Here is a 25,712-nt window from a genome sequence, read left to right on the forward strand (position 1 = left end):
TAGAGACGGGGTTTTGCCATGTTGGTCAGGCAGGTCAACTCCTGGCCTCCAGTGATCTGCCTGCCTCGGCCTACCAAAGTGTTCGGATTATAGACTTGAGCCACTGCGTCAGGCCAATCTTAACATTTTAATTGTTGTTTTGATGATCTTGGTTGTATTACACTAAAAACATATTTATGTGTAAAAATTTAAAAGCAGTCCGCATAACTCACCCTATTATTTGATAAATATCTTCAGATTTTCCTTGGTGTAACCTCAGTATCCAAGCACCTGGGTTTGCTTTTAATTGAAAATATCCCTTTTAAGATGAGAAAAAAATAATCACTGAGTAATACGACTAAAAACCATCTAATTGTTCATGAATACACGAATGATCCAAGAAAGTATTTACTAACTGTAGAATGAATAAATTCTATAAATCAATTCCAAGTAAAGAGATTTTACAATAATCTGTTAAAAGAATATTACGAAAGTATGATTTTCCCCATTTTTGTTTATCTTATTCAAAGATTTAATTTTGTTTTCTGCAAACTGTTCAGCAACAGCAGAATAAATATTATTTCATTTTACTCTTAGGAAAACAGAGAATTTCACCAAAACATCAAATTAAATATCATCAATTAAATAATACTTACATGATTGGCCATCACTATTGTATCAACCACAACTGGTTTATTTTTTGTGCCTAGTGTGAACTGCAGACCCCGAGGAGGCTGTTCTGTCACTTTATCAAAGCAATGTCCTTCGAGGAGTAAGTATTCTAGTTCATATTCTGCAGTAACAGTTTTCTCAGTCTGTGGAGGAAGTATGTCATTGTTTTTGGTGTTAGTAAAACTCATAAAACAAAATTTTGAAAAAAATAAATGTGATTATTTTAATACTGGCCAATGTATTTTGGTGGGTAACTTCAAGTCTGTCTTTTACACATCAGTGAATTTATGAATTGAATTGATTTCTTCAAGACAAAAAGCTTATGATAAACTTTTTCTTTTTCATGACATTAGCTTTACCGGAACCTCATGATATATGCACCAGTATAACCAAGCAGGAAAGACATGAACATTAGATTTAGATGGGAAATTCCTTAAAGAATCTGCTTCAGTTTGCTATTGTCCTGAAGCTACCACTTCAGACTTAGCAAGAAAGCTAACTTACTATCTATCGGCTTTCCTGTAATTAAAAAAATGTCTATAATCAACTAATTATAAATTGATCAATATAATTCATTTTTAAAGTTAATTTTAAAAAATTAATAAAAATTAATTTTCCACTTCCCAAGTGGAAAGAAGAAAAAACAGAATGCACCTCAACAGAATAAAATACTAATATAAACATCAACACACTGATTTCTATTTCTTGTCTTCATAAAATTTTTTATAAGTAACCTGCCTTTTCATTAAACATGGTTTTCTAAGAGCATGTCTCTGTCTCTATAAACATCTTTTAAAATGGCTGGACATTCCAGTTGTTTCTGGATTTTTCTCTGTTGCAAATGTTATGATAAATATTTTCAAGATAAAGCTTTTTCTCTACTTCATATGAATAGCATAACTAAACATGAAAATAAATCAAACAGTAAGTGATTTTCACAAATTGAGAATTCTGTTAAGGTTAAAGACAGTGATGTTGCCTATATTTAATCTTATTTCACCATATTAGGTTTTCAACACTATTGTTTAGTGTGTTTAGGATAGAGTATTTGGATATATTCTGTAATGTATACTTGTTTTCCTTGACTGCAATTATCTCAGAAATAATAATTACAATATTTGTTTATAGCATTTCTTTTTTTTTTTTTTTTTCAGATGGAGTCTCCCACTCTCGCCCAGTCTGGAGTGCGGTAGCACCAGCTTGGCTCACTGCAAGCTCTGCCTCCCAGGTTCACGCCATTCTCCTGCCTCAGCCTCCCAAGTAACTGGGACCACAGGTGCCCACCACCACACCTGGCTAATTTTTTTGTATTTTTTTAGTAGAGACACGGTTTCACTGTATTAGGCAGGATGGTCTTGATCTCCTGACCTTGTGATCCGCCCGCCTTGGCCTCCCAAAGTGCTGGGATTACAGGCGTGAGCCACCGTGCCCAGTCTACGGCATTTCTTTCTTGATTCCTGTTGTTATTTTACTGGTTTTAAGAACAAAAATTAAGTAACTTCTCTGAAGACAGTATTTGTTTCAACAACTTTAGCTGAATTCTGAATTTGTTGTTGAATTACTATTCTAGGGATGAACTTTATATAATTTATTAACCTATATCCAGAGTCTTTACAGCAATTTACTTGACTGGAAAGATTTTCATGGGATAGTCTCAGAATAATATGAGAATGTTAAAAATTAGAAAAAGATTGTAGAGATCATGTAGTTCAACACCTTCACTTTACAGACAAGGAAGCTATACACCAAAGTGACTGTAAAGTAAAGCTCAATTATTTTATTATGAATTAGGTACTAGGGAAGAGTCTAAATACACTTACCCAGTTTGTGAATAATAGTATCTTCTTAATTTTATAATATATTAATGTGAAAATTTATCTTGTTCCTATAGATTTATATAACAGACTTCAATTCTGTTGACTTATTCAAACCACAACATAAAAACACAGCCAATTCCTTTTCCAAAGAGTTCTAGTGAATATTTTAAGTTTTCATAGAGGTGATTTAAGTTAAATTAGTTCCTATTTTCAAAACTCATTTATTTATTTGTTTGTTTGTTTGAGACAGGGTCTCACTCTGTCACCCAGGCTGGAGTACAGTGGCACGATCTTGGCTCACTGCAACACCCATCTCCTAGGCTTAAGCGATTCTCCCACCTCAGCCTCCCGAGTAGCTGGGATTACAGGAACAGGCCACCACTTCCAGCTAATTTTTTGTAGTTTTAGTAAAGATGGGGTTTTACCACGTTGGCCAGGCTGATCTCGAATCCTGCCTTCAAGTGATCTTGGCATCCCAAAGTGCTGAGATTATAGGTGTGAGCCACCGCGCCTGGCCACAAAGTTCACTTTTAGCAAAAATATGAAAGTTAGTGATCTTTTTTGACATGTTTCAATCTTCCATTTATATTTTTATTTTCTGTTCTAAATATTAATTGTTGATAGACATAAATTTAATACCTTTCAAATATATCCTTGAAAATGTATTAATTTTTCTTTTTTTTATTATACTTTAAGTTCTGGGGTACATATGCAGAATGTGCAGGTTTGTTACATAGGTATACACATGTCGTGGTGGTTTGCTGCACCCATCAACCTGTTATCTACATTAGGTATTTCTCCTAATGCTATTCCTTCCCCTAGCCCCTCCGCCCCGCAACAAGTCCCGGCCTGTGATGTTCCCCTCCCTGTGTCCAAGGAACATATTAATTTTTCTAATAGGATATTAATTGTATTATTCTTCTGTGGCTGAATAGCTAAGTGTCTTCCTTTAAGAAAAGGTTAAGTTTAATAATAAACATTAACATTTGGGTTTGTTAACAATTGTCTGTAAATACGTTAATCTAGTATTTTTGTTGCCATTGAATGTGATTTTGTGTAACTGCAGACACATTTTCCCAAGTTATTAATAGCAAAGCCATAACACATATCTTGATCTGTGATCTGAACTCTGACAAGCTATCTGATAGTGGAGATGGATAAATGACAGTACAGTTTATTCTTGAATCTTATCTTAAGGCATGTGAAGGCTGAACTTAATGACTTTAGTGCAGTCTGAACTTTAAGAAACTATTCAGGACTCTGGGCAAAAATTCAAGAAAGAGTTAAAGTAAGGAATTCGTTTTAGATGATTAGGTGGCTTGAGGCATATAAGGTACAGTAGTCTTCCTTTATCTGTGGTTTCTCTTTGTACAGTTTCAGTTACCCTCAGTCAACCATGGTCCAAAAATACGTGAAAAATTCCAGAAATAAACAACTCATAAGTTTTAAACTGTGCACTGAGTATTGTAATAAAATCTCGCATGACAGTGCTTGTGTTCAAGGAACCCTTATTTCACTTAGTGACCCCAAAGCACAAGAGGATGATGACCTACTTTTATAATTGTTCTATTTATTATTAGTTATTAAGGTTAATCTCTACTGTGCCTAATTTACGAATTAAATCTTATCATAGGTAGGTATGTATATAAAAAAAAAACAAAACATGGCCGGGCGCAGTGGTTCACGACTGTAATCCCAGCACTTTGGGAGGCTGAGGTGGGTGCATCACGAGGTCAGGAGATCAAGACCATCCCGGCTAACACGGTGGTCTCTACTAAAAATACAAAGAATAAGCCGCGTGTGGTGGCGGGCGCCTGCAGTCCCAGCTACTGGGCGGGGCGGGGGACGGCAGCTGAGGCAGGAAAATGGCGCGAACCCGGGAGGCGGAGCTTGCAGTGAGCTGAGATCGCACCACTGCACTCCAGTCTGGGTGACAAAGAGCAAGCCTCTGTCTCAAAACAAAACAAAAAAAACCAAAACAATGTATATAAGGTTAGGTACTCTGTGTGTTTTCAGGTATCCACTGAGTGGGTCGGGGTATCTTAGAACAAATTCCTTGTGGATTAAGGGAGACTTCTAAAGTACAACTATTCTGATATATAGATTTCCAAGTTAGTTAAGGTTTGGTTTAAATTTCTAAGTTTTGCAGAAGGGACAGAACTCTTCACTGCAAATGTGACCTTTTCCCAAATTTTTTAAGCGTTTGATGATGAGAGATACAAATTTCATATATTATGCACTGAGAGAATAAACTGAGCCCAAGATGAACTGTGTTCATCTAATTTATAATATAGCATTATTTAGGATCTATACCATATCTCTGGCAATCAAACAGAGATTCATTCACAATTATATTTGTAATGAATATATCAATAAATATGAATAAAACAGATATCAAAATTATTTATGTTTCAGAGGGGTTAATGCATTTTTCTGCGAATTCTCTTTAACAGAGTCACATCCTATTTCCTGTTAGCAATCTTTTATTTTTTGCATCTTCTCTTCTCTTGGTAAGCACCACTGTTGTTTCAGGTGTTTTGATATCTTTCAGACATATGCTGTGATAAAATATAATTAGAGAGTCTTTGGATGCAGTCCTAACAATAATTGCTGAGAATAGCAACACATCTGAACTCCAGGTAAAAGTAACTGTCTCACTTTTAGCTTTTTTTTTTTTTTTTTTGAGACAGAATCTTGCTCTGTCACCCAGGCTGGAGTGCTGTGGCACAATCTTGGCTCACTGTAACCTCCACGTCCCGGATTCAAGTAATTCTCCTGCTCAGCCTCCTGAGTAGCTGGGATTACAGGCGTGTACCACCATGCCTGGCTAATTTTTGTATTTTTAGTAGAAACGGGGCTTCACTATGTTGGTCAGGCTGGTCTCAAACTCCTGACCTCATGATCCACCCGCCTTGGCCTCCCAAAGTGCTGGGATTACAGGTGTGAGCCACTGTGCCTGGCCTAGCTTTCTTAATCATTTTTGTCACCTTTAATTATGGAATTAATGCTGGTTGTGCAATGTCAATGTAGTGACAATCATGTGAACAAAGTCTTGCCAAGGGAGAATTTTCCCAGATCAAGTTTTTCCAGGTGTTTATACAGTGTTTGGGAATTAGGTGTAACCAGGATTATTTGCACAAGTTAGTATATGGTGGTAAATATCTCATTGTTAGTCTCATTTTTGCCAGGGTGTACACACTTTTCCCCTTTGTCTAAAAATCCTTTCTACTATACCAAATGCCTTTGTTATTTTTCCAGGATGGTTGCAGAATATTTTAAGTATGTATAGCACACAATGAAAAAGATGAGCCTGAGGTGTAGCTAACTTTTACAGATGCTAGAATTTATAATCTTCCTTTGTTTATTCACCTAAACTATGAAAACACAGGAAATTTTCCTTCATCCTAGTCTTCTAACTTCAGAGTCAGAGCTAGTGTTCATCTGAACACCTTCTAAAAAGACGTTATTAGATTTGACACTCACTACAAAAAAAAGTTTTAGTTAATCTCCATCAGCTGTTGAATAGCTGCTGAAATTTTCACCAGCAGACAATTAAAATCTTTCCTAAGCTGTACTAATTTCTCCCACTACAAACACTTCACACTTTTGGATAGGGTGTTTAAAAGTTACCTTATTGAGTATATTGCCGCACTCTCTTTATGAAGAATTCCAGACTCTGTTAAGAGATCTGACTGATCATGGAAAAAACAGCGATTTTTTTTTTCACTTCTTGTAAGATTCATTTGTTAACTTTTTCTCATTAATGATATTAGTTTGCTGCTTTTTCTCTAAATTTGAAGGACTGATATTAGAAGATGGTTATGACTGAGTTTTAGGTTTTTAGGTGGGTTCAGCTGGGAGTGATGGGGAGTATGTTACAGAAAAGTGATTTAGGATCCCACAGAATCCACACATGAGTGGATCACAATAAACTTTCCTAGAAGGAAAATCTTTAGGCAAAAGGTAATGCATAATCATGAGACATAAACATTATAAACAATCTTAACCAAATTATTACAGGTAAATGTTTATGCTTCGGTCAGGGCAATGGCTATATTCTATAGGAGGTATCAGACACAAAGAATTGGAAATAGGTCAGAGGGATGACAATGAGGAGAAGGAAGTATTTTTTCCTCATTTTCTGGATACCAAGTGATATGGTTTGGCTCTGTGTACCCACCCAGATCTCACGTCTAACTGTAATCCCCACGTGTCAGGGGAGGGGCTTGGTGGGAAGTGACTGGATCATGGGGGCAGATTTCCCCCTTGCTGTTCTCATGGTAGTGAGTACTCATGAGGTCTGATAATGTAAAAGTGTGTGGCACTCCCCTCACACTCCTGCTGTCACGTGAGCGGGGCCTGGCTTCCCCTTCCACCATGATGCCATGATTGTTTCTGGAGGCCTGCCTCCCTAGCCATGCGAAACTATGAGTTAATTAAGCCTCTTTTCTTCTTAAATTACCCAGTCTCAGACAGTTCTTTATAGTAGTGTGAAAACAGACCAACACACATATCTTAAATTCTTCTAAAATGCTTCCCTTTTTTGTGGTTTCTGAATTCCTTTTCTCATTCTAAATTCAATGTTTAAAAGACTCAGTTTAGTACTTTCTTTCTGTGCTGTGAATCACAACAGCTGAGGCAGAGAATTCTGACTACTCACTAGACAAGGGTCATATAGTGGGTGATGAGAAGGAGGTATACCTGGCCTGCAGTATACCGCAAATTTTGTTTCCTACTTTCTACCCTAATCTAGTTAGGACTACTTTCTCTGGCTATGAGCTATGAGGCAAAACAAAAAAACAAAAAACAAAAGCAAACAAACAAAAAAAACAAAACCAACAACAATGAAACAGTTTTGGGTGAAATTTGCTCTCTGAGTTAAAAACTAAACTTCAAGAGCAAAATAAGTACTTAATGGTGTTGTACTAAGCTGCCAAGTGTTTCTCTCCATATTTTTGACATTGCTCATCTTAGAGAAGTATCTTTATAAGTAAGTAGTCTGAGGCAAAAAGAAAGAAAGAAAAAAGGTAAAGACACCTAGGAACTTGGAAAACCAGAGAAGCTGAATTTGGAAATGAGAAAAACCTAAAAATCAAAGGAAAGACTGGATCAGGACCTAGAATATAAAAAAGAATATTCTGGTAAACATTCATAGTATGATCGCTCACTTGCTACAATTGTAATAGCTGATAAGAATTTATCCTGTTTCTCTCTCTTTATATGACTATAAACAATGACTTACATCCTTTAAGTGAATATTATCAAGGTCACAGTTGCTGTGTACTGTTTCAACCAACCAGCCTTCTGGAGTAATCATGTTGAGGGTTAGGAGGGGTGATTCAGGAATATCCAAAAATTTTGCCACTGGTCCCAGAGAAGAAACATCATTAGCCCCTGACATCAGTTCTGGTTCCAGAACAAAACGGTAAAAGCTGTTAATAAAACATAAAAATACATAATGTGATCAAAACTGAGATTTTTCTTCTAAAATATTTTTCAAATTGAAAATGGCTTAATGATCTGACCAGAAGTCTACAAACAAAAAGACTAAAACACACTATACTGCAGAAGAGTTAATGCTTATAATAGACAATCATTATTTTGTTGACACTACTATCTAAGTCTATGAATATTGTCTACCATTGTTAACTATTCCTTAATGAACATGATTAGAATCCGTTTAAGATATACCTGACTTATGCAGGTTCTAGTAGTTTATGATCTGTTATTGTATTATGATTTGTATGCATCCTCCTTCAAATCTGACCATGGTCTATTTTTCAGCTATTTTATTAACTTTTACCACCACTAATAATATGAAGAGAAATGATAGGAAACAAGTGAAATTCAAGCTGAAATTCTAGCTCCACTTTTAAAAGCTCAACTAAAAACAAACAGGATTAAGTTGAAAGCAACTGCTTAATAGCACTTTTAGACTTAACTTCACTTTTTCTGTATTTTAACCTCATCCTTCAATATTGTGCACAAGAATTATTATGTTATGCTATCAAGGCTAGTGGCTTTTACTATTTTGAGACTGCAGTCAAGGTGTCAGCTGTGCTGTAGTTCTCTCAAGGCTCAACAAGGGTAGGATCTACTTCCAGGTTCATCTAGTTCCTCAAGGGTTGTCTGAATGAGGACCGCAGTTCCTTGCTGGTAGTTGTCTGCAGACTGCTCGCAGTTACTTCCCAAAAAGGCATCTCCAACATGCTTCAAAAGAGAAGCACACAGAAGAGCCACAGAGAGAGAATGTCAGCAAGACAAAAGTCACAGTCTTTCATAACCTAATTGCAGAAGGGAAATTCCATCACTTTCGCTGTATTTTGTTTTATGAGAGCCAAATCACTAGGTCCAGCCCTCGCTCCAGGAGAACTTACAGTGTGAGTCCCAGGCAGTGGTGATCACTGGGAGCCATGTTATGCAGATAGACAAAGAAAATAAAAAGAGGAGAAACAGGAGAGAATACAGTCATGAAGTAAATGTACAAAACAAATTCTTGCTGCAGTGGAAATACCAAAGAAAAAGTATTCTGTGAATGTTGTAAGTAACAATTTCTTTGTGACTTAGTACAGTGAATGAGACATGAAGACAGAATCTGACCATTCTTTGAAGAAATTTAGATAAGAAGGAATGAAGAAGAGGGAAAAAAATGACTCTAGAGGAGAGAAAGTTAAGGGAGCAACTTTTTAAAAAATTGAATAACTGTAAGAACTGAAAGAAAAAAGCTAGTATAGAGACTAAAGATCCAAAAGAGAGAATATGTGATATAGCAAGGATCCAGAACAAACAGGAAAGCATGAGATCAAAACAGAGAGGGAATGTTTACCTAAAAAAGAAGAAAGATGCCTCATTCTTTTCCTACAATACAGGAAGGCTGAGGAAGTATAGCAGGTAAGAGTAAGGAGTTGAGGGGATTCCTGCCCTTAACCTGTCTCATCTCTGAGAAGAATAAATTTACTAAAAGGAAAGGACTGGGAATAAATGTGTACGCTAGATTGCTTGATATATGCTACTGAGTTAATAAGATTCTGTTGAACTGCTAGTTAAAAAAATAACTGTTTACTCCAGTACATTATTTCATCTAGAAAAGTCAATTCTTTCCCTCCCAGTAGATTATGCTTGCTTATATGTTCAATAATCCTATTCTTTATTATAAAATGTGATGTTTTACAGAGAGGATCCCTACTCCTGTGAATAAAAATTCTGTACTCATGGAACTAACAAACCTTTCAATTAGTAGCTAAAAAGTTTAAAGTTTTTGTTCAGATGTAAAAAGCCATGCCATAAAATTTAAAATACAAAAGACACATGAGAAGCATAAACACTGAATGAGATATATGGACAAGAGTCTTGAGGCACAATGAATAAGTCCTAAACTTTCACTTACATTTCCCACATTTTCCATTTTATTGCTTTCCAACTATTAAAAATACTTAGGTTTAAAATGTCTGCTCTGGCTGGGCACAGTGGCTCATGCCTATAATGCCAGCATTTTGAGAGGACAAGGCAGGTGTATCTCTTGAGTCCAGGAGTTCAAGACCAGCCTGGAGAACATGGCAAGACCCCGTCTCTACAAAAATACAAAAACAAAAATCAAAAAACCACAAAACTGTGCGTGGTGGCATACACCTGTTGTCCCAGTTACTCAGGAGGCTGAGGTGGGAGAATCACCTGAGCCTGAGAAGTCGAGGCTGCAGTGAGCTGTGATGGTGCCCCAGCCCGGGCAATGGGAGTGAAAATCTGTCTCCCCCCAAAAAAAAAAAGTTCTGCTCAAGGCAACAATCTACAGTACGTCAGTTGTAACAAATACAATTTGAAAAGTAAACAAGGAATGAACAGAATGCTACCTTTCTATCTTGTATGTGTATGCATACATTTTTTAGAATTACATAATTAAATACTACAGAGATGAGCACATTAACAAGTCTTAAAAAGCTATACTAGTGCAATGGTACATACCCTGTTTTCTGCCCAATGACACATGAAGGAGAATTGAATATTCCTATCAATAAGAATGGCTCACAATGACAGTGATTATGATCCAAAAAGAAGAGAATGGGTATATTTTTGTCCCCTCTTGAGAGAGAATGTTATTTCAACACAGGGTGTTAATGAGGAATATTTGTATATAATTATAAACAATGTTTTTTTATATCTCTGGCAGGTTATTCTAAACTAATTGTATCCTAATACCCCCAAATAGTAAATGTGATGATATAATAAAGATCATTTTGGTAATTATGATAAACCAAAAATGGTTTAATTCCACCTTATTTCCCATTGATATATTTCTTTTTTTTTTTTTTTTTTTTTTTGAGACGGAGTCTCGCTCTGTCACCCAGGCTGGAGTGCAGTGGCCGGATCTCAGCTCACTGCAAGCTCCGCCTCCTGGGTTCACGCCATTCTCCTGCCTCAGCCTCCCGAGTAGCTGGGACTACAGGCGCCCGCCACCTCGCCTGGCTAATTTTTTGTATTTTTAGTAGAGACGGGGTTTCACTGTGTTAGCCAGGATGGTCTCGATCTCCTGACCTCATGATCCGCCCATCTCAGCCTCCCAAAGTGCTGGGATTACAGGCTTGAGCCACCGTGCCCGGCCTCCATTGATATATTTCTAAATAGGTATTCCTCAATCACATTTCCAAAAATGCCTATGAATAAATACAAATCCATATAAATTCTGTAATTAGGTCAGATCACTTTACTGAATTAGGTTATTTTAATTTTTCTATCAATTTTATGTCAGTTAAGGTTAATAAACAGTCTGACCTTCTGGCTTATTTCTGTGAAGCATCTTGTGAAGAAAACAAAAAAACAGATTCAGTAACAATGATTCTTTTTTTCTTCTCAGCATTTACAAATTTTTCAAAATGAAATTTTGTTCATTCAGACTCACCTCTCTAAAGGGGCTTCTGAAAGCCTGCCCCTACAGTTCATGAACAACTTTATCTTCATGTTGATAATCTTGCCAAGTACCTATTGGAAAGAAATTCTCAGGTTTGATATTAAATAATATTAATAGCTAATATTTGTTATGCATTTACCATGTACCAGGTACTATATTAAAACTTTATGTTCATTATCTCACTTGATCCTTATAATGCCCTGCTGAAATAGTGCTTTTGCAGTTTAGGTACAGAGAGATTAATGTGCTCAAGGTCACACAGTAACTCACAGCAGAGGCAAGATTTTAATCCCAACAGTTGATTTCAATGTCCCAGGATTATGTTGCTTGCCCTTTGCCTAAAGTGACTTTTTTTCCTAGTATCTAAATTTCCTTAGTATACTAGAACCTTGATCTGCAAATACAAAGTGGTGACCTTACAACAATATTGGCAGTATCCTGATTCTTTTGGAATTCGGAAGTTCTTGGCTACCTACAAATAAATACTTTCTTTTCATTTCCCTGGATCATAAGAAGTAGAGGAAGAATTACTAATTTTGATAGTCCCCATCTCCACATAGGCAACATGTCAGTGAAGATTCGAAAGCTATTAGCTAACAAAGGATATAGGTAAAGGGAGAAGTAACAAAACAGATACATGTAACAGAAAGAATACAGGCTTGATGAGAAATTAGAACATAAAGACTAAGGATTACAGAGATTTGAGTTTCAATTCTTATTCTATCACTCATCATATTTGCTACTCTGGAGGTCACTGAACCACTGTTTTTCTCAAGTGTTAGATGAGAAATTATCCATTTCTTCCAATAAATTATCCTGTTATAAATTAAGAAATAAAGTTACTCAGAAATAAAGTACATTATTATTACCAATGATGGAAACTGGAATGCAATTCCATATTTTATATCTCTGTATAATTTCCTCTTTCTTTCTCTCTCATTCTCATTCTCTCTCTCTCTCTTCCTTTCTTTCGAGACATAGTCTTGCTCTATTGCCAAGGATAGACTGCAGTGGTGTGATCATGGGTCACTGTTAACTTCAAATCCCTAGGCTCAACCAATTCTCCCACCTCAGCATCCTGAGTAGTAACTACAACTACAAGTACACAGCATCATGTTTGACTTATTTATTTATTTTTTTTAGAGACAGGGTCTTGCTATGTTGCCCAGGCTGGTCTTCAATTTCTCAAGTGATCTTCCTGCTTTGGCTAATTGCACATTTCTTACTCCTAAATTCTACTTTTATATAAAAATTTTTCAAATTTAACTAATATGCTTTTTTGTGAATAATGACTCTCCATAGGAATAGAGATTTTGCATACTAAAAAGCATCATACTAGCTCCACTCCTTTCAGATGTGATTGCTTTCTGAAGAATAACCTGAATAGTATATTTCAAGACATATAAATTTAAAGGTATAACCAATGCTAAAAGAACAAATAGGTAAATCAGTTATGGGATTAAGTTTGTCCTACTCGTTTCATAAAGTGAACAGCTAGAATGACAAAGTCTTTCTAAAATTATTTGTCTCCACTAATAAAATCTCATTTTCCAATGAGATTTGACAGTACGCACTACTTAAAAAAAATTGCATTTTGAAATTTCAATATACAGCAGAATCATATGGCTTGATCACTTACATTTTCACCAGACTCAATATCTAATTACTTTTGCCTGTTCCAAAAGTGAAGTCAACTACCAAAGGACAAATAGTTTGTAAAATTTTCAATATCACTAGAAAAACATACAGCCTTCTAATGGAACTAGTTTATTCAAATTTAACTACTGAAAGCTGCATTCTAATTTGAATGTTTGAAAGTGGTGCTAAGTAAAACAGTAAGCCACATAAGTCCTTTTGGAGACTGATAACCTGTCTCTTCACATTCATTTCGTCCTTCATAGGGGAAGAATTTCCAGGTTTATGCAGGACTTGTGGCCATAGTTTCCAGCCTCCCTTGTCATTCAGTGTAGCCAGCCTGGGGGCCTTCTGGTCAGTGAGAAGTGATAGGATAGTATACATCTAACTTGGGGGTTGTGTTCTTATTCTCCCCTTCCTGCTGGCAGAAGTGCAGAGATGATGTTAGGGCCTGACTGGTGATCTTAGGTGCTTTGTGACTGCTCAACAATGGCACAGGCAGCGCCTGAGTCCCTCACACTGTGTAGCTGCTTTAGCAACCCCAAGGCAGCCTATACTTAGACCGGGAGATGAAGGAAAGAAACTTCAGTCTTGAAAGTAGTGTTATTTTGGCCTTTGTTACAGCGGCCAAACCTATAGAATACAAACTCCATGTTTCCCCTTTCTTCAGCTTCACTTGTTTGGAAAGTACAATAAATAATGTTAGCCAAGTTTTATCCACTTAAGCTTAAGCTTCAGCTTCTCCAAAAGCCACACTTCACAACACATGAAAGACACCTGCATTAGTCTTTTCAGGCTAACATAACAAAATACCACAGATGGAGTGGTTTAAACAACAGAAATGTATTTTCTCACAGTTCTGGAGGCTGGGAATTCCAAGATCAAGATGCTAGCTGATTTGTTTTCTGGGGAGAGCTCTCTTTCTAGTTTGCACGTGGCTAACATGTCACTGTGTGCTCAAATAACCTCTTCTTTGCAAAGTCTCCCTCTCTTCATCTTCTTTTAAGGCCACCAATCCTATTGGATTAGGGTCTCACCCATATGACCTCAGTTAACCTTAATGATCCCCTTAAAGCCCTATTTCCAGAGAGTGTCACATTGGGGGTTAGGGCTTCAAGTTCACTGAAACCTGTTTTATGTGTTGAAATATGAATTTTGTGGGGAATACAATGCAGTTTACAACACCACCTAACCTCAGCACAGTCCTAACAACACCCTGTGCACAGCTCCATCATTTCATTTTCTGCATTGAAATACGACACTATTAAAATGGTGAAGAATCAAGAGCACAAACAGCTGATTATACTTGAAAATAGACTTGAAAAAATTATGAATTTAAAAACAAAAATATTTAGTCTAATTTATATTATCTTACAACCAATAATTGTGCCATTTTCTGTGCTTGTCTTGTCAATGGATCAACAATAGCGATGACATCGAAGAACGTATCATTCTCTTGAGGATTCATCTTTATAACACTAAGAAAATAGAAAATAAGATGAAAGATGATGAGTTAAGTTTATACAAACAACTAATTAATCATGATCTCAGCTATATAATTCTTATAAATTATTTTCTTTCTCACTAAAATTGTAAAATACTGGTTATTTCACACAATGCAAATTTGAAAATCTGTTTTCAAAAAATTACAAAACTGAAAAGAATGAGAGAAAATGAAGTAAGATTTTATGAATGAAGCAATTTTTTAAAAGCCTTTCAAAGAATGATCCCATTAGTGTAAAAACTCTGATAATTTTAGGCCCTCAAAATTCTGATGGGTTGTACAATTTAAAAAATAAAGCCAAGATGTTTTCATGTTAGTGGAATATATTTCTTCAGATTTGGAATAAAATTAACTATTCTACTTTATTAAATTTAGTATTTCAAAAAATCAATATACTGTAACAGGTAAGTTCAGGAACAAAAATATCCAAATTAATCATCCTTTATTTTGATCCCAGTCTTCCTCTCCTCACCTCATTCCCTCTGTCCTATCCGTTTTTGTCTTTCACCAATATAAGTTCTAAATTAGAAGATGGACTAATTTTTTAAAGGGAAATGAGAAAATGATTAAAAGTACAGAATAGGCCAGAGGGAGACAGTCAATTCTATATTTAATGTAACAAAAAGTTAATGGTGTATATTTGATTAAAAGCAGAGAATATTCTACTGAATTACTGTTTTAACACTATAATCATGTAGGAAATATTTTTTCTCAGATGTAGGATGAATTCATTATACATTTTACTATTACAAAGGAAAAAAGTTACCAAATCAAGAGGTGCACATGTAGTTACAGGAATATTAGTTTCTTTGGTAGGAAAAGGCTTTCTGCAGTGAGGGGATTAATTGCTCAGCAATTTTTTTTTTTTTTTTTTTTTTTTTTTTTTTTGAGACGGAGTCTCGCTCTGTCACCCAGGCTGGAGTGCAGTGGCCGGATCTCAGCTCACTGCAAGCTCCGCCTCCCGGGTTCACGCCATTCTCCTGCCTCAGCCTCCCGAGTAGCTGGGACTACAGGCGTCCACCACCTCGCCCGGCTAGTTTTTTGTATTTTTTAGTAGAGACGGGGTTTCACCATGTTAACCAGGATGGTCTCGATCTCCTGACCTCGTGATCCGCCCATCTCGGCCTCCCAAAGTGCTGGGATTACAGGCTTGAGCCACCGCGCCCGGCCGCTCAGCAATTTTTAAAAAGCTAATATAGCTACTTCAAATATGGGTCATCTGAATAGAAAATTGCAAAACATTTTTCTATGCAGTTGACATGATTTAGTTATGTTAAAATAAGAGGGGCATAGTCAGACAACAGACCTTAATGGATAATTATTGCTAGATGTAAGAGCCACAGATCAGATGTTCTGCTATTAAACTGACTCTCGACAGTTGTTGCTTCCTGTAGTTACCTTGGTGAAAATTTTACAAATTACTATCCTACTTTGTAACACCACTCAAAACTGGTCATTTTAGGTATGCCTTATGAGATGTTATCATGGCTTCAGTATGCATCTGTTTGCTGCTTTTTTTCTCCCAGACTACTGCTAATTCTATGAAGTCGTATGAAGCAGAATTCCATAGTCCCCACCATCTGATTATATATGTACTGGACAGTCCCGAGCCCACTAGTAGGTATTACACTGACTAACCCAAGAATGGAACAGAACATCCTTTTTCTCATGCAGTATTAACAACAACATCCTAACGACCACCTACTTAAGGTAACAGATTTGTACTCAATTGCCAAAAAACTATTGATACACTCCATGTCATTAGCCAGGAAGAGTACTGTCAAGCACACTGACAGTCATTTAATTATTAAAGCCCAGGTCAGAAAAAAAAAAGAGTGAAGAACTGCTTAGGTATATACAGTTTATCAACTCTTACAGATATACTGAACACATTTCAAACAGGCTGTTGCAATAGAAAACTCTGAGTTGAATTTTGTTATGATACTGTTAACCTATCCATAAAATAGGTCAAGTAATCTATTTTAAGAATATTGAAAACACTGTACATCATATAGCATCCTCTTTATAAAGGCTCCTGGGAGAAATTCCTTTGTCCTCTCTCTTCTAAGAATACTTACATTTCACCTGAATATCTAGTTTGTTTTCCTCTCGTGAACTGAGGAACTGTATAAACTGGAAAACTTAGAGCCAAATTCATGGTATGCTCACGGCAGGAGGGTCACTACTGCCACAGCCTGCAAGGCTTCCTTCAAGACCTCACAGTTTCTCACACAACTTACATTTAATGATGTAAGTTCCTGGGATGACGGGGGGAGTAGTTAGGATTGCTGTTTTTGCCTTTGTCTAAGATGTTAGGAGAATGGCAAATCCACACAGTCTAAATGGAAGGGAATAGGCTAATATAGAGATCTTTCAGGGCTGGGGAAAAAATATAATTGTTTTTTCTCATTTTTCACTTTATTCCATATTTCAATTTACTCCTACTTTTTTCTTTCTCCTTTTGCAAACCTTCTAATTTAAGTTACCTTCTCAAATTTAAATTTTCTTATAAGCCAATTTAAATTTTAAAAGTTGGAATTAAGATCAAACATATCAATACAGAAATAACAGATTTATAACAAGTGTTTTAACATATTTAATTATAAAATAATTCCCTATAGACATAGAAGCAGAATGGCAAAGATACAATGCTGTGTTTAAACATATATATTGATACACACACATCTCTCTCTCTAAAAAGCTGTGAATAAATATTTTTATGTGATTATAGAAGTATATGCGCATATGCTCATGAAATAATATACAGACATAACTATGGAAATAATACTGATAATTCATAAATTCAAATGTAAAGTGACCTGAAGTATTTGCCCATCACTGTGGCCTACTGTATTATCCTAATTATCAATTTCCAAAGGTTCACTGACATTTTCTAAAATTCGATAACAGAGTGTGACTTTAATATAGAAATTTACATATAAATTTAACCGTATTTATAAAATATTATTATTTCCCTTGATAGGAAAGAATGCTCTTTGACAAAATAAAAAATGGTATTTCTAGACAAAATTACTAAAGGTGATAACTGTAAGACACCTGAGTGAGCTCAGGGAATCTTCAGTAGTAGTATTTTTTTAAAAAGCAGTTTAGGCCGGGCGCGGTGGCTCATGCCTGTAATCCCAGCACTTTGGGAGGCCGAGGTGGGCAGATCACAAGGTCAGGAGATCGAGACCACGGTGAAACCCCGTCTCTACTAAAAATACAAAAAAACTAGCCGGGCGCGGTTGTGGGCGCCTGTAGTCCCAGCTACTCCGGAGGCTGAGCCAGGAGAATGGCGGGAACCCGGCAGGCGGAGCTTGCAGTGAGCTGAGATCGCGCCACTGCACTCCAGCCTGGGCGACAGAGCGAGACTCCGTCTCAAAAAAAAAAAAAAAAAAAAAAAAAAGCAGTTTAGTTACTTTTACAATTAACGAGGCACTCTCATAGAGAATATGGGCATAGAAATCACATATGATAGTGATTAAACAGCCTTTTATTTCCATCCTACCACAGGAGCCTGACAGAGTAAATCCTTGGACCCTTGGTACATGCAGCAGCTTTATAATGTGTCAACTTGACCAGGCTAAATCATATTTTCCAGAATGTTTCTGGCTTGAGTGGGCAACAACAGAGATTCTCAGGAGATCTAGAGGACAGAGAGGCAGCAGCAACAATTTTGCAGCTCACACACTTGCTGCTGATCTGCTGATTCACTTTGCTCGCCTGAGGCAGCAGCTGGGCCTACACTGTTCAGCTTTGCCTGGACCCTCCCTTCACTCATCTGAACTCTTGCTCATGCTTTTGTGTTTAGCTTTGTGACAGAGGCCACCCTACATTTGATTAATCAGGACTCTTCCGTCACTTTACATATTGAAAATATAAAGATAATATTATTTATGACTATCTTGAGATACTGCAAAAATTACAAATGATCTTAAGCATGAAAAATATTAAAAATATGACAAATTATACTATGCTTAACTTACTTGAAATTTCGTATCCTCTCTCTCCATATATATTACCCTTTATTTACTAGAATATATAACTAACTAGAATTTATCTTCCTAATGCTGTCAAGTACATTTATTCCCTAATAAATTACTTTTAGTTCTACCTTAAATTTTACCATGATATGAAAACAAATGGAAATAATTGCATGCATTAACAGAAAAACCACAAACAGATACGATTACATTCTTACCTGTGATTCTCCCTAAGAAATGTGACATCATATCGAGATGCACGCTTAGGCAAAGAGGACATAAGGGCATCAACTTTCATAATAAAGTCACTCATGCTAGATAAACAAGACAAATAGTGTATGAGTTTTTTGGAAAGAGAAAGTTCCATATTTCATGTTACAATTAATGCTTCAAGAAAGGCTTTATATATCTGAACATGGTTAAATCTACCTAAGTAGACTGCAAAGGGAGACCTATGTATAATAGCATTTCTCTAAAACAGTCACAGCCTTCAACACAATAAACACCAATAATGGATACTTACATATAAAATAAAAGTATAAACACAAATATGGGAACCATGCATACAACCTTTAGGAAAATGGTCACCTCTTGGGGAGGGAGGAGATTGGGGTGGATGGTTAAGAAACAAGGAGAAAGACAGTCAAGGCAAAGAAAACATTAACATCTACAGTTTTGTGATGGTGAGTAAATGGATGTCTTTTATAATTTCCTTATATTCTTTATATACGCCTTTTATTATACCTTTACTTGTCCATATATTTGAAACATTTTCTAATCTTAAAACAAAAACATTAGACTCAAAATACCAAACCCAAGTGAACTGCTCTTAGAACTTATATACTCACTTATTTGAGTTGATTCCCATATTTTCAACAATGTCTTTAATTTTCTCTACTAAATTACTAAATGTTATCTTTTCCAACAAGTAAAAATCTTCTGCATACAACTCTTCATCTAAAGGTCCTAAAAACTTAAAATAAAAACCATTATAGTATATCTTCTAGAAGATACCAGTTTAGGAAAACATTTCCTCATCAAATAGATACTTCTTTGTTAAGCAAAAATGAATTAGAGATTAAAGATATGGTAATCCTGCCATTTACTAATCCTGCGATACACTAGGAAACAAGATACAAATACTTTCTCACTTGGATATTACAAATAACATCTGTATAAACACCAAAATCAAAGTGACAATATAAAAAACTAGCAAATTATTTCCATTAGAAAGTTTTACTTTGAAACATAAATCATAAATCATGATTTGAAACATAAATCGAACTAGCAGTAACCAGGCGTTGGGCAAAAAAGTCAAACTGGCGGAGCTCTTGGGAACTGGGGCGATGGTCTCTTAGGATCGGAGGATTGGAACCATCCAATTTTTACCTGAAATTCCTTAGTCTCTCCTGTGTTGGGGAAATGAGTCCCCTCTCACCATGTCCGGCTGGCGGCGACCCAGATGCCATGAGATGGCCATTTGAAGACAGGCCTGCTGGACATCAGGTCACCTTGCCTTCAGGGACCTGGGCTTTCAGCTGTCCATACCTGGCCCTGGTTGATGGCGGCATGCTGGGCAGTGCACGTGAAGACGCACATGAGACAGCATCTCACCACGTAGCCCAGGCTGGCCTTGAAATCCTAGCCTCAAGCCATCTTCCTGCCTCAGCCTCCCAAGTAGCTGGGATCACAGGGGTGTGACATCACACCTGGCTATATTCTTAACATTGTTTTGTAACCGTTCCAGCCCCCAGAAATTTCTCTCCGGCTGACTTGATCCACAGCGCCTCCATCGCCATCCCTGAGTGCCTTGTTGTGGAAAATCTTACTTTATCTCGGTTCTGTTTAGTATAATCAGGTGAAGTCTGTATTCTTTTATTATGTAAAACAACTTATCTCTCATTGTTTCTCAGTGCTCCTTTCCGAGCTCTCAGTGCTCCTTTCCTTATCTCTTAGTGCTCCTTTCCGAGCACTGCTCTGTCAGCCCTCTTTCCAAAACCAAAATGTCTCTTCAAGGTATTTCGTAAATAATAATGGGCCATCTACTTCTTAACATAAATAAATGATTTTCCAAGGTAAAAAAAAAAAAAGAAAGAAACATAAATCATGATGCTTCCAAATACCATTTCAATCTAAATTCAATTTTGAAAGCAATGGTCTATATTTTAAAAAATCTTTTAACTTCAATTTTCTTTCACATTCATCTATAAATTGTAGTCTACACTATATAGACATGAATTACTTTATAAGAAAACCATAAAATAGCAAAACCCAAGAGACAAATCACATAAAAATCACATACGTATTGTAATAATACCGACCAGCCTTCTTTTAACTGATACTGTATAAATGGTTAGGAGCCTAGCAAGGTCAGTTACATTAACTTTAAACCAGTAACTACAAAGTTAGAAGTTGCCAAACTGCCACATACCTAATTTCTCAGGATGGCTCTCCCATCACAACCACTACTGACTCTACTACCATGAGTACTTTCTGAGGAAGTTAGTACATACAATCATTCTAACACCACATACACAAAGCCCTCCTGTAGACTGACATAATCATATGTACGAAACAATTATATTTAATGATAATCAGAAAACATGTCAACCAGAATATTGTTTTTCTTGGTAAAAAGACCAGAATGTAGTGGCTGTAACCAGATTTTCTCACTTCCCCTTCACCTGCTTCTGCAGTTCATCTTTTCTAAAAATTACTGAAGCATAGTTCTTGAATCTTTCTATCCCATTTTCTCATATCAAAGGTGACTAACTGGGATCTTGGCATCCCAACTAAATAAATATCATGTTTCACCTTAAATATAAAACATGGGCTCTTAAAAACACAAAAATGGGCACTATAATACTAAAAGTACTCATATAAAGATTTCATTGTCTTAAGACGTGATATAATTTTAAAAGTAAATTTGAAAGCACATTCAATGTTACATTTCCTAATATGAAACAGCCGTCTTGGAAAAGAGTTGAATTTTATCTATACCACCTCTAGCGACAGGGGCAGTTTTGTCAGTAACACAGAATAAGGAAATAAAATCGTAAAGTATTGTCTTAAGGGGTTAACTAGATTGGCTATCTTTATTGATTAAATTTACCAGAAAACTGGCTGTATTTTGCTTACTTTAAGCACAGCATCAAATAGGAGAAACCTAATGTTTCTGTGTCTTAGTTCTATTTAAAATTGAACATTTGTGGAATAAAGTAACTTAAATCGTATAAAATTATGTAATGTCCAAGTTGGGAAAAAGAACAATAAACTTGAAAATTACGTTGCTTAAATTTTCTTCATAACATTTTAGAAATGTGATTTTTCAGTTATATAGAGTAATTGCCAGAACAGAAATGTATTACTTCATTTGACAGGTCATTAAAATTACAGAAAACTCTGTCAGATTTTCATCCACATACTGAGCTAAAAATCTCTCTCTACTCACAGAAGTTTGATCAACTAGTTTTGATTTTATGCTAACTTTTAGCTAGTGTAACACAAATTAAGTCTATAAATATCCACTATTTTTCATGAAGCCCGTCAAATATCTTGAGAGAAAACGGCAGTTAATATTTACTGAAAATTTACTCTGTGTTTGGGTTCCTTCTATGTGCTTTAAATATCGGAGCATATCATTGTTAATCACTCCAACAATCCTATAAGACAGATTATTACCATTCTCATTGTCCAAATTAAGAAATCAGATCTCATAGTGTAATGTAATAAATGGTGCAACTGGAATTTGAATCCAGATCTGTCTGACTATAAAACAAAAAAAAGACCTTGCTTTTTTTTCCTGCTCCCTGCTACCTTATGTCTTTCAGCAAATTGTGAATATGTAAAATAAATATTATTATAACAATGGCATTACTTGTGGCATTAATATTAAATATGTCAATTTTAAATTATTCAGTGTTTTTAAGAAACTATGTGATCATCATTGTACCCTAGTTGTTGATCATTTATAAATAATGCTAACTTTATATATGTTCCAATTCTAATGGAAACATTTGAACAGGTTCAGAATGAAGATTTACACTAAAATATCATACTCATTTCATGCATTAAACTATCTGATTCCAAATTTTTATAACATCTGCCACATTGCTGTGATTATTAGGCTTTATAGCGTTACTTTCAGAGTGATAAGCTAAGTATTACATTATCGCTCATAAAACACAATACTTATTTTCCAATATACTTTTCTATTAAAACCACAGTTATACAAATAAAAGGATAATCAAAATTACATGTTTCCATTAGTCAACACAAAAAGTCAACATAATTTGACTTAATATCTATCTCTAGCCCCAATCCTTACTCTGCACTACACTCATATTCAATCACCTTCTCAGCAAGTCTTTTTGGAAGTCCAAACTGAATTCTCTTTCCTTCCTCTTATACTGCTCCTGACAACCCCACTTACCCTGCAGCCTTCCTCATCTTGATCCACAGTAACTCCATTCTGCCAGTAACTTAGTTCTCTCACATCTCACACCAAAGTCCCTGGAAAATTCCTGTCCATTCTTCATATAAAATACATCCCATATCCACTTCTTACCAACACCATTAGAACCATTCTGGTCCAAGCCACCATCATCTCTCATCTGGACTATTACATTATCTCCCAACTGGCTTCCTGACCCCCTATAGTATATTCCCAAGTAACAGCCTCTAGTGATCCAAAGAAAACATTAGCTAGATGATGCCAATCTTAACTATGCGCTTCCCAACTCATTCACAGAGTAAAGTGGGAGTCCTTAAACTTCCTATAAAACCCAATATGATCTGGCCCCCAGCTACTTCTCTGAGTTTCTCTCCTCACTGCTCTCTTCCTACCTGCTATTCTTAGAAGAACAGATATGATTCACAGGATTCACAGACATGATCTCACCTCACGTCCTTTGCATTCATTGTACTCTGTCTAGAATAATCCTTTTCCACATATTTGACATGGCTTCCTCCTTCACCTTCTTTGGTTCTTTGCCCAAATGACACTGCTATGAATGTGCTATGGTTTGAATGTTTTTGTCCTCTTCAAAATTTATGTTGAAACTGAATCCCCAATGCAATAGTGCTGGGGACCTAATGGGAGGTGTTTAGGTTATGAGGGCTGTGCCCTCAAAATGGACTAATGCCACTACAAAAAGGCTTTCAGGAGTGGGTTTGCTCTCTCTTGCCATGTAGGAACATAGCATTCATCACCTTTTTACCCCACTGCCTTCTGCCATGTGAGGATGCAGCAAGAAAGCTACCATCAGATGCCAGTGCCTTGATCTTGGACTTCACAGACTCCAGAAGCATGAGAGAATACATTTCTGTTCTTTAATACATTTCTGAGATTATACAGTCTCGGGTATTTTGTTACGGCAGCACAAAACAAACTAAGACAAAATGTGTCCCTCAAAACCCATGTGTTGAAACTTAGTGGCCAGTGTGATAGCACTGAGAGGTGTGGCCTTTGGGAGATGATTTTTAAGCCATGAGAGCTCTGCTCTCATGAATGGAATTTGTATCCTTATAATAAAAGATCAGACTGAAGGGAGCACTCTGTTGCCCTTCTACCTTCCACCATGTAAAAACAGAGCAACAAGGGGCCATCCTGGAAGCAGATAGCAGCCCTCACCAGACATCAATGGCAGCATGTTGGCCTTACATTTCCAAGCATCCAGAAGTATAAGAAATAAATTTCTGTTCTTTATAAATTAGCCAGTCTGTGGCATATTTTTATAGCAGCATAAACATACTTAAGATAGATGCCTTATCAGTAAGGGTGCTGTTTGTTGTCTCTCTCTATCCATCAAAATATTAGCCCCATGAAAACCTAGTTGTTTACTGCTGTGCCTTCAGCATCTAGAAAAATGTTTGGTTCACAGTAGGTGTAAGATTAATATCTTAATATTTTTGTCAATTTTAAGGAAAGTGAGGACAAAACATAGTTTTATGTTTATGAGCAATAAGTTGAACATAATTGTATCTAGTATTTATCATTAATGTCAATAACACTATACTAATTATATCAAAATGACAAAGAAGACATAGGGTAGCTTTTCCCTAGTATATAACTAAAAGGCAAGGCACTAGATAAAATGGGTGCCATTGTTTCCCTCTTTATCCCTTAAAATACTTGATATGGTCAAAGATAGCCAAAAGCTTTAGAACTGTTTTTAAAAGCTGTATTTCCTCCCAAAGTAACTTTTAAAGTGAAAAAGCAATGCTATTTATAGAGTTCTACATATCTCACTAGCAAAATTCACCAAAACTTTTTACAATAAATGGCAGCTGTTGTCATTTATGTGTAAAATAGCACTGTACACAGATGAAACTGAATCTAACATGCTGGTGAGCAGAGTTCATAAATAAGTGAAAAATAACACATTAAGAGTGCATTAGAACTTTGAAGATGATTTAGGGATATATAATTTGAAAATTCAAGCCACAGATATATCAAACACACTGCATTCATTGACTTCTTAATAAACCTAAGCACCAGATTCAGTTTTTTACGTAAACAATTTGTATGAAATAAAATCAGACTATCATATTAAAAATATTAGTATATAGATATCATCCACTTATTTTGTATGTGTCTACAAAGATTATAATCAGAAAAACATTTATATTAACAGGAAAACCATGATATAAAATTATATATAGTAGGATTATAAGGATGTCTTCTAAAAAACCAAAAATGGAAGGAAAAACAATAAGCTATTAAGTTTTATTAGGGTGGTTGGAGAGTAAGAGATTTCCTTCTTAGAGCTTTGTAAATATTTTATTAATAAAAACTACATGGCAATTTATACTACTTGATACTTCAAAACTTATAATAGTATCTAATGCCATTTAACATAAACAACTGTAGGAACAAGAAAGAAGACGTAATAACCTACTTAGTATACCTACTACAACAGTGGTTCTCAATGACAATGTTTTGATGCTGTGCATTAAGTTGTTTCTTCTAATACTTACATTAGAACAAAATAAAAGCAAGACACATAAAGAACATTCTTCCTTACCCACATCATTGTTATCATTGAATGGGGGAAAGAATGAAGGAATGGGAAGTGTGTCATGACCCCATTTTATTTATGCTGAGTTGTGTCTGGTGTCTTCAGCTCATGAACACCGTCCTGTGTGTGTGTCACATCAGGTGAATTGTGACAGAAAAAGTCAGACCAGTGCATTGCAGTGTCACTGAGAAAAGAGAGCAA

General features: G+C 36.0%; 1 protein-coding gene across 1 annotated transcript in view; it reads right to left on the reverse strand.

The window, feature by feature from the left end:
* UGGT2 (UDP-glucose glycoprotein glucosyltransferase 2) overlaps positions 1-25,712 on the reverse strand; it is a 262,317-nt gene that overhangs the window by 85,770 nt on the left and 150,835 nt on the right. Inside the window, exons 23-29 of the mRNA XM_025364677.1 lie at positions 19,341-19,465; positions 18,711-18,806; positions 14,381-14,483; positions 11,362-11,441; positions 7,711-7,900; positions 636-794; positions 213-298 (exon numbers count right to left, since the gene is read on the reverse strand). Coding sequence (XP_025220462.1) covers positions 213-298; positions 636-794; positions 7,711-7,900; positions 11,362-11,441; positions 14,381-14,483; positions 18,711-18,806; positions 19,341-19,465 — 839 coding nt within the window. The remainder of the gene's footprint in view (positions 1-212; positions 299-635; positions 795-7,710; positions 7,901-11,361; positions 11,442-14,380; positions 14,484-18,710; positions 18,807-19,340; positions 19,466-25,712) is intronic.

Source organism: Theropithecus gelada, chromosome 17 (assembly GCF_003255815.1).
Source record: "Theropithecus gelada isolate Dixy chromosome 17, Tgel_1.0, whole genome shotgun sequence".
NCBI lineage: Eukaryota > Metazoa > Chordata > Mammalia > Primates > Cercopithecidae > Theropithecus > Theropithecus gelada.